The 10232-nt window shown below is 42.0% G+C and overlaps 1 protein-coding gene across 1 annotated transcript; it reads right to left on the bottom strand.

The window, feature by feature from the left end:
- Nucleotides 1-1757: 1757 nt before the first annotated feature.
- MEIG1 (meiosis/spermiogenesis associated 1) lies at nucleotides 1758-9501 on the bottom strand. The gene is made up of 3 exons (XM_040968164.1): nucleotides 9328-9501; nucleotides 7281-7447; nucleotides 1758-2097 (listed from the first exon to the last, which is right to left on the bottom strand). The coding sequence occupies exons 2-3, from the start codon at nucleotides 7416-7418 to the stop codon at nucleotides 1969-1971; spliced, it is 267 nt and encodes an 88-aa protein (XP_040824098.1). The 5' UTR covers nucleotides 7419-7447; nucleotides 9328-9501; the 3' UTR covers nucleotides 1758-1968.
- Nucleotides 9502-10232: the final 731 nt, after the last annotated feature.

The following is a 10232-nucleotide window of genomic DNA, read 5'->3' as shown; positions in this document are numbered from 1 at the left end:
TGATTTGGGAATGACAAGGTGCTGTTTCTTCTGTATGCTGTAGAATGGGATGAGGAGGGGCTGTATTCCCTTGCTTTTGCCAGTGTCCATAAACTCTGAACCTTCCTCAGCTTTTGGCTCCTTCCTTGTATGGCTCATATATCTGTTCCCATTTTTCACTTCTCCTACTCCAACCCTGTTTGCATGATGCTCCATCTTTATGGGGATCTACCCAGAAAGTCCCGGATAACCTCCATCTGAAGATCCTTAATTATACTGCCATGTAGGAGAACACAGTTGCCATTTCCAGGGATAAAGACATGGGTATCTGTGGGGGGGTAAATCATTCTGCCTGTTTTGTTGGGTTTTACTAAGGGGGAAAAAAGAGGCAGCAGAATTAGAAGACCTCTGACACTCAGCACCTAGGAGTCTGTCAAATCTGGAAGAAGTTGATTTTAAAAAATGACCTGAGAGATGCTGAGAACTGGCAAATCAGATGATTCCAGTAAGCACTGGGAAAGACATTTATAAAAAAAAAAAGATTTCCAATTGATTTCTCCTTTCCAGGATATGTTTGTTAGAAAAATTTCTGAAGGCACGCCAAGTTTGAATTGGAAAAAAAAAAAAAAAGCAATGGGGCTTCAAGGTAAAGACAACAGCTCTGGAAAGTGAGAGCTAAAATTGAATGGATTGACAATAGCCCTTCTCCAGCACCCTATTTAAAGATCAGAAATTGTCAATGGTGACAAAATTCTAAAATTCTTATTCATGAGAATGCAATTAAAATCGTATTTTGAATAGTCTATTTTGGGCTACTCATGATGCACTGCTCTTTCAGTGGGAGGTTACATTAGGCTTCATGGCTGGCCTTGCTTACCTTGCTCTGTGGGTTCTTTCTGCAGTACTCCACTAAACACACCAGAACATAACTTGTCTGAGGGGGGAGAACCCAGAGGCTGACTGTAGTAGGATAAAGCTTCAAGTGCAAAAGAGTGTTTCAGGAAGTCAAAAACCACTCATGGGAGCTAGGGATGTGGCAAGGCGGGAAAGGCACCCAAGAACATTTAATTATCTGGGCAGATACTTCTGGTACCTGAGGCTTAAAATCCTACCAGGCAAATCATGGAGACCAGAGTAAAGCATAAACCTTAGACTGCTTCCCAAGAGTTGCCATATTGCTGGGAGGATTTATTTTTATTGTCTAAAAATATATTCCATTTGAAATGTAAAGGGAGGAGAAAGAAACTGGCTTCCCATCCACTGGTTCACACCCCAAATGTCTGTAACAGCAGTAGCTGGTTCAGGCCAAAGCCACGTGCTAGGAACTGGGGAACTGTTTCCTATGTGGATGGCAGGGACCCAACTATTTGATTCGTCACTTGCTTCCTTTCAGGATATGCATTAGCAGGAAGCTAAAATCAGAAGTGGAAACGCGATTTAAACCCAGGCTCTCTGCTATGGAATGTGGGTGCCCCAAGCGGTAAGTTAACCACTAGGTACACTCAATAGTCAACACTGGTAGAGTGCTCCCAGGGCAGCATTTCTAGTCTGCCCAGTAAGAGGCCAAGGACTCCAGTTGCAAAAGAGAGTCTTATTGTAAATCTGGAAGTTCAAAGTGATATTCTACAAAGAGGAAGAGGTGGGGCATGGAAGAGGACCTACTCTAAAAAAATATCAAGAGGTCTAACCAGTGGGGTGGTTTCTAAGGGGGCAGTTTCTTTTCCCATGCACAGTGGAGGTCCTCCCACAGTTTAAATGGCTGGAAAAAGCAGAATCACAAAGGGCACAACTTTAATGCTTTACAGTTGGATTTCAGGACAGGACAGGGTGACGAATAGATACCAAAATTCATGGTTCTGCATCTCAAAAACATTAGGTTGAAGGGTGCCTTCTGAATGATTTGGTGCAAGGGTAAGAATGCACGTGATGTAGACTGGATGAATGACTCATTAAAGCATCATTGACAAGAATTAATAGAAGGGAGAAGGCCTAGTAAGCATAAATTTTCACTTTGTGAACTTCCTTGTCATCACATTCTCTCTGTTTGTTGTAGTAATAGAAAGTATTGTCCCTTCTCTGAAGTTTCTTCACATATCCTGTTTCTGGCCAACGATCTACCTGCACAACAAAACCAGAATATACATGTTGTAAAAACCAGGTCAATTTTTGGCTCATATTTCACTATCCAGTAGTTACAAGTCAAACACTAAAACAACGGAGTATAAAACTACATTTAAAAATTCTTGAACCCCTGCAGAGAATATTACTCTTATAGTAAACATATTCTCTTTTAAGATTATTTTTTAATGTATTTGAAAGAGTTACAGAGAAGAAAAAACAGGGAATCATCCACCTGCTACGTCACTCCCCAAATGGCTGCAGTGGCTGGGACAGGGCCAGGTTGAAGCCAGGAACCTGGAGCCAAAGCTTCCTCAGGGTTTCCTATGTGGATGCCAGGGCCCAAGCACTAAGGACATCTTCCATTTCCATGAGCAACTAACTGGTTCAAACGTGGAGACGTTGGATTCTCTAAGCAGTGCCTATGTTGAGAGGCTGGTGCCACTGGCACAGCCTCTACAGATAACACCTTAAGTTGCAAGTTTATACCACCAGAGTGACCAGATTAGTGCTGCTTGAGAGCTTGCTGTCTACATTTACATGATTAGACTGTGACCAAGGTAAAGAAAATGCTCAAATCATCTCACTCCCCTGTTTCATATGCCAACAAATGATTTCAAGCCTACCTTCTAAAGCTAATACCTGGGAAAAAAGGACATTGCTGCCCCAGGCCTCACTCTTGTGAAAGCACTGCCTGTTGTCGGAACTGTGCAGTGCTGAAGGAAGGCGGCTCAGAATATATCTAAAAGCCCAGGGACATCTCCTTCAGCCCAAATATTAGGTTTTTACTAGAAATGTGAGGTCGAGAATAGAATCTTTAACTGTCACTCCTTTCCTCTGCTCTCTTTTGCTACACGCTAATAAGTTGGTTTATCTTTGGCCTGACCTGATTCGGACATTTTTCATCCTTGCTCTCCAAAGTCAATGTTATGCATCCTTAACTGCATGAATATATTTTTGTTATTGTTAAATATGTTCCTTCTGGATTTTGTGAGATATGCTTTGTCATTATTGGACACCCATTAGGCAAGTTTTAGAAAAAAACAAGTCATTTTTTTTAACATCTTTATATAGACAGTTCTTCCTTTTTAAAAATATCTATGTATTTGAAAAGACAGTTACACAGAGGTAAGGAAAGCAGAGAAAGAATGGGGAAATATTCTGTTTGCTGTTCGCTCCCCAGATGGCCTCAATGGCTAGACCTGGACCAGGCTTGAAGCCAGGAGCCTGGAACAGTGCCTGGGTTTCTCACACGAGTGATAGGAACCCTAGCACTTGGGCCACCTTCCACTGCTTTCCAGGTGCATTAGCAGGGAGCTGGATCCAAAGTGAAGCAACCAGGACTTGAGCTGAAACCCATATGGGATGGCAGTATTCCAAGTGGGGGCTTAACCCATTGTACCACAATAAAAGCCCTGATCTTTTACTTTTCATAGTCTCACTTATGAATTACAGCTTTTAGTGGGAAGAAAAGATGAATATACTATCTTTGTCCCAATAATGCTTTCTTGGGACATAGAAAATATTTTTTAAAGATTTATTTTTATTTTCACTGGAAAGTCAGACACACAGCGAGCAGAGACAGGAAGATCCTCTGTCTGCCCCTAAGCAGCAGTGATGGCCGGAACTGAGCCAATCCGAAGCCAGGAGCTAGGAACTTCCTTCCAGGTCTCCCACATAGGTGCAGGGTCCCAAGGTTTTGGGCCGTCCTTCACTGCCTTCCCAGGTCACAAGCATGGAGCTGGATAGGAAGTGGAGCTGCCGGGATTAGAACTGGAGCCCATATGGGATCCTGGCACATTCAAGGCAAGAACTTTAGCCATTAGGCCACCACGCTGGGCCCCCCAGAAAATATTTTTTAAAATAAATAATGTTACGTGTTTATTTAGGGGAAAATCTAAAGGAAAAAGGAAAAAAAAAAAAAACCCAGCATACTAGCATATTTAATTGGCCTTGGCAAGCCCTCTGGTGGTGATCAGGATAACAGCAACCAAGACATTTAGCAGGTGGCTCAGGTTGCCTGGGACTTCTGCATCCCTATCAGAGTGCCTGGGATTGAGTTCCTCCACCTGTATTCAGCTTCTTGCTGATGTACCTGAGAGACAGCTAGTGCTGACCTGAGTACTAGGATGCCTGCGGGAGGGCCAGATGGATTTTCAGGCTTCTGCCTTGACCTGGACTGATCCCGCCCTTCAGGGAAACTAGGAGAGTGAACTAACTGAAGAGAAAAATCTGTTTTTGTCTTCTACCTTTCAAATAAAATGAAAATAAGAATTTTAAAGTTAAACATAAAACAGCCACACTTTCTGGCACTTACATCAAACCTGATTATTTGGCTTCTGTAACTGTCCAACCTCCCCACACCTGTCACTCCTCTTTGCCTGGGTATCAGGAGCGGGTCCTTTTCATTCAGTGTGGCCACCAAAGCATCTCAGTGAGGAACACAGGGAAAGCATTACCCCTGCGGTAGCCGTGGGACTGCTTTACGCGAGATGATGAGCAAAGTAGCGGGACCACTGCAGGGTTACTGATCTTTAGACATTTTGCTTTTCATATCCCTGGTTATCTCCAAATGTGTTCTCTTCTTGACCTTGAATCTGATTATTCCAAATCGACCTAGGAAACAATCCTTCCTGTCATGGGATGCCATGATAGGTAGAGTTCCTGGCACCTTCTCCCTTGACATGAAGGAGAGCAAGTGCTAACACTGATCTTAAAAGTGAGCATGCTGCACAGGTAAAAAGAACTTTGCTCAGACTTCTACCCACTGGAGGGACATTCTGACTAAGCAAGACTTCAGTCACCATTCTCTCCATCCAATATGACTCACTACACCTGCTTGCATGGGACCACAAATCCTTTTGAAAGTACTGTTTCCCAAGGGAATAAACTTTTTCTCCAAATGCCTGTGCTTTTTTTTTTTTTCTTAAGGCACATAGGCTTTAACTACTTGTGTAGGTTTTTCTTGTTCTTGTCATTTGGGTGTGGCTCTAAGAGATGAGAGTAAAAGCTTTCACTCATGGAATAGCCAGAGCTCCATAACGTCAGGCACTTTGAACACACAATTCCATGTAATCCCAGGTAAGTGTCCACAGCAGCCCTAATATCACTGGTTTACAGTTTAGGAAACCAAGACTGTGAAGAACCTTGCTCAGCATGACTCAGCTGAGTGGAAACAATCATCGCAGACCCCTGAGCTGACGGGCTCTGAGCCCACACCCTTCCCCTGGCTCAGTGCACTTGCTGAATGCAGGAACTAACTCCCTTACCTGTAATTTTATCTCCTTCAGGTCTGGCATGGAAATTTTCACACAAAACAAACAGACAAAAATCCCTCTTTATGTGATTGCCAAGTTAGTAGGATTGCTCTTCCTTTCATTGCCACAGACACCTTCACCCCTACCTTCCCAGTGCACTTTTCTTTTAGGGTCAGGGGACCTGTTTAAGGATGCCCTTTCTATTCCTTTAAGCCTGACATTAATGGGTGTTGGGGCAAAGGTGATAACACAAAGGTTGTTGTGTTTCACACAACCTATTTATATAGCCTGAATATTTTGAGGGGCATCCCAATCATAAAGCAAGTTATAAAGCCTGATTTTGAAGTACATTAAAATGATCATGCTGTTAGAACTTTTAAAAAGCCGTATGTAATACAGTAGTGAAAACTACTTTTCAGTGATTGGGATAGAATAAAATGTCAGTAAAATCATGGTGACTATTTTAATTTGATTAGTGTGTTTAACTTTATTCCTTATGGACTTCAATAATGCCTATTAAATTAAAAACTTCATTACGTTTAGACTCTGTATTGCCCCCAAATCCTTTTCTTTGATACTTATGTCAAGTAGAGGCCAAAGAGTAGAAATGAGTGAAGAAGGAAAAAGAGATAATAGAGATCTGAAAAATCTACATATTAATGACTCCTTGATAAATGCAGTATTAATAATAAAATAAAACATTTTAAAGAATTCATAAATACTTGACTGTAAACCCAAAACTAAAGATTAAAATATGAGATTGCTTCAACAAGTACATAGAAAAAATGGAATTACAATGTATATTTTAGTGCCCCCAAAACCCTTGAAACACGTCTAATTTTTTTCTTAATATGAAAATCCCATGAATGTTGTGAAAACCACACAAGTCACAAATTTTGTTTGCATATGTTTCAGTGTTTGCATTACAATAAGCTTACCTTTTCATTTTTCCATGAAGCTTTTAAATAGCCTCATGAATTTATGAATGCCATGTTATATTATGTGATATAGTCAGTCTTAAAATCACCATAGAATCCAGTAGATCAAAAAAATTTTTAAATCCTAGTTGGGGCCAGCGTTGGAGTATTGTGCAGTTAAGGTACCACTTGTGACACCAGCATCCCACACTGAGTGTTAGCTTAAGTCCTGGTTGCTCTACTTTTGATCCATCTGTGTTACTGGCTTGGGAAAGCAGCAGATGGCCCAGGTGCTGAGTTATGCCCCTGCACCCATGTGAGAGACCTGGAAAAATTTCCTTACTCTCAGCTCCAGCAGTTGTGGCCATTTAAGAAGTTAACACACCTGATTAAAAAAATCTAACTCTGTAACTCTTTCAGATGAATAAGTCATTGTTGGAAAAAAAACAACACACTCTTCACAGCCAATAGAATAAACAAGTAAAACAAAAATCATAAAATGAAGGGGTGCCTGGGCTGGGTTTTGATCCGGTCTCAAAGCTATGTATCCACTCTTTCAGAAACGCCTAGAATACACATCCAATGTACATCAGTAGTTGTTTCGAACAGTTTGGGGTCAGGTGTAGCTTGAATTAATAAATCAGAATGAAATGCTCTCCAATTCACACTTAAAACACACACCAAAAAAAGGGGGATGGTAGTTGTCCAACAATTCAGTCTCTGATCATAGAACTACCTGAGGCAAAAAAGGCTGTTTTTATGTTCTCCCACAGAAGAATCATTGAGCAGAACACAGTTGCTAATTAAAGCTATAAAACTATGTTGTGTGCTGCTAAGGGACCACCTCTTCCACAAACATGTCCCATGGAGCACTCTTCTGGACCCTTATTGCTCCACACTAAAATAAGAGTCAGAATAGAATTCTCTTGAATTATTCTTTCTTTTAAAAAAATAGTTTTCACTTATAAAGCTCATTTTTAGTTCAGGGTAACAGAGGTATAAATCTTACCATAGAAACTTGCTTGACTTGTTTATATTCAATTTCATCCCGATATCCTGCTTGTTGAAATCTGTACAGATTTTCTATCTCTTCTGACCATTTTTTGGCACGACTTACCGATTTTGGCTTCACATCAGAACTAGCCATGGCTATAGAGGCCTTAGTGCCAATTATCTCTGAAAGATGTTAAAACAGAATTAACAGATAACATAATAAGGACAGTTGTGTAAGTTCCTTTAAATAGGAGCAGAGTGAAAACTTAGGTGAGGATCTCACTAAATGTATTAAGATTTAAACAGTAAATTTCAAATGTTGAAAAGAATTTGTATTCTATTTTGGAAAACAAAATAATCCATAAAAGAAAAATCCCTGAAAGATACACAGAGAACTGTTTACTTCTTCAAATAAAATTGCATCTGGAGTTACAGACGGATGCGTTAAAAGCTAAATATAACAGTTCCTTTGCTTCTGGTATAGTTTAAACATTTCTAAATTACTCATATTTCTAACTGGAGATTATAAGGGAAAAAAAACTCTTGATTATTACATTTAATTATATTCCAGTTATGTTCTCTCGCACTTATTTATGAGCAACGGCATGGAAGATGCCCTTTCCTTTGACATTGCAAGACAAAATCCATTCATTTTCTGCTTCATCAGTGCTTGGAGCCAGTCCCTGGAATCCAATGACTCAGGTCACTGTGGCACCTGATCCCATGACAGATCAGGGTGAGACGAGGCATAGTTACGATTCCATGCCAGCCGTATGGCTCTCAAGAGACTGAAATCGCTGATTTTAAAACAGTGTAGGAGTCACAAAGCACCTTGGAAATGTTTGGCTTTTGTTTCATTTTTTTCTATTCACTGAACTTGCATAAACAGTTTTCAGACGAGATTGGGCGCGTTCAGGGTGGTATGGCCGAATACAATAAACAGTTTTTCAAAAATCCAGTCTCACACATGACTTTTTGCCCCATCTTATTACCAAATCCTATCAGTCAATTAACTGAAATAAATGACTTGCTCAGAGCTTTCACCAAGAGACCTTAAATCCATTCTTCCATCACAATATATTTTTATGAATGTTGACACATTAAAGTCAGACTTTACAAAGTAGATCCTATCAACTAGTTAGTATTTCTGAACATACTTTTAATCACAGTGGCAAATGTACATTATGCTAAGAAAGTCAGGAACTACATGCAGGTACAAAGAGGAAAGGACAAATAACGCTCCATCAATGAGAACTATCCATCCTTATCACTGAGTGAACACCTTATCAGAAGTTCATAAAATGGAGTTTCACCACAAGAGTCACTGATTCAGCTTTATGTGGATTTGACAGGAAAAAGGGGGGGGGGATACTCCTTCAATATGAATGATGTAGCCTAGATGCCTGTGAGGCAGTCAGTGACTCCAAACAACCTGACATGCAAAACCCTTTTACCTCCATTCGCTCTGACAGGTGTTTTTACTTTAGTGAGAGTCCACCAGTTTCCTTAATCTTCCATTTCTACTCTGCCCCTGCCCCAACACCCTCTAATTGTTCCTGTTCCTAGATCCTAAGAACCGCGAGAGAGGGAGGAGGAGCCCTTTCCAAAACCTTGGCTGGGACACGGGACACCCTCTGACTGCAGAGGGCCTCCAAGGTCAGGAATCCCCCAAATACGCCGGGATGCTCCAGGCCCAAGTGTGCTGAGGTGCATCAGCACAGCAAGAACGGCACCCCTTTAGTGGGTCGGACAAGGGATTCTAAAAGTAAGTCATCAAATGGTTGAATCCCCAGAGCAAGGAGCCTTACAAAATTATCAGACCCCAAGCTCAAGAGAAGCCAAATAAAGCCACTCATAGAAAAGAACTATGTGGAAACTCCAGGGGTACGCAGGGGGAAAATAAAATAAAAAAAATAATAAACTGGCAACCCCACGAGGCAACCGGGCAGAAGAGGCTGAGCCTGGGCGCCCAGGCAGGACCCTGTCCGGCTGCCGCAGGATGGGCAGGGGCCAGGACTTTGGCGACGCACACCCACCCACCACACCCGAGGAACTGAGGTTACCCTCCGCAGAGCAGGAGAAGCCCGGGGCGCTCCACCTGGGAGCTCGCAGGCGGGCACGGCTCACGTTCTTCACACGCGAGACCCGTAGGCTGGGGCAGCAAGAAGCCAACTGCCACAGCCTTTACAACCCTCGCGTCTCTTAGCGACGCGTGGACGCCATTCAGGTCCCGCCCGGTTCGCTCAAGGCACGCCCTCCCTGGGCGTGGCCCTTTGTGCGCACGCCCAGGAGCTGGTCCCGCACCTGATGTGGAAAGTGATGCAGGGTCAGTTCACAAGTCAGTAGCAAAACAAAGGTGGGTACAACGTCCGCGTCTGTCGAAGCGCCGAGCGGGAGAGGGAAATGCTGTTCGCCGCTCTTTGAATCCCAGACAGAATTCCTAAGAAAACAGGGTGTCTGATGGTTTTCCCGTGTCTGTCAGTATGTGGGAACTGGCCAAGCATAATGCCTGACCATCGGTAAACCTACAATGAACACTTTGTTATATTTTAAATGTCATCTGTTTCAGTGAAGAGGAACCGTATGCAAGATATATTTTCAACATAAACCCATCATAATTTGCTGATAAGTTGGAGTTGAAGAAACAGGCAGTGGCTTGGGGCTTGAGGTTGAGCAGTCCTATAAGGAAATCTAAAATGTTAAACAATCTGAAACTTGAGTACAGATATGGCCCATAGGCAGGAAGTCCCACACCTGACCTCCGGTAATGGGCCAGTCAAAACACAGAGCCACTGAAAAGAATGTATAAAATTACCTCCAAGCTAGAGGTATATATGAATTCCATCTGTAACTTATGTCCTACCTCCAAAATACCCAATTCTATGTGTGCAGATATTCCAAAATTTAAAAACTTTTGATGAGGTACTTAGTATTACAGATAATGGATATTCAACCTGTAGTTAAAATT

Source organism: Ochotona curzoniae, unplaced genomic scaffold (assembly GCF_017591425.1).
Source record: "Ochotona curzoniae isolate NIBS_2020 unplaced genomic scaffold, NIBS_Ocur_1.0 scaffold_4683, whole genome shotgun sequence".
In the NCBI taxonomy this organism is placed as follows: domain Eukaryota; kingdom Metazoa; phylum Chordata; class Mammalia; order Lagomorpha; family Ochotonidae; genus Ochotona; species Ochotona curzoniae.
The sequence above is the reverse complement of the archived record's forward strand: the minus strand, read 5'-3'. Positions and strand labels throughout refer to the sequence as shown.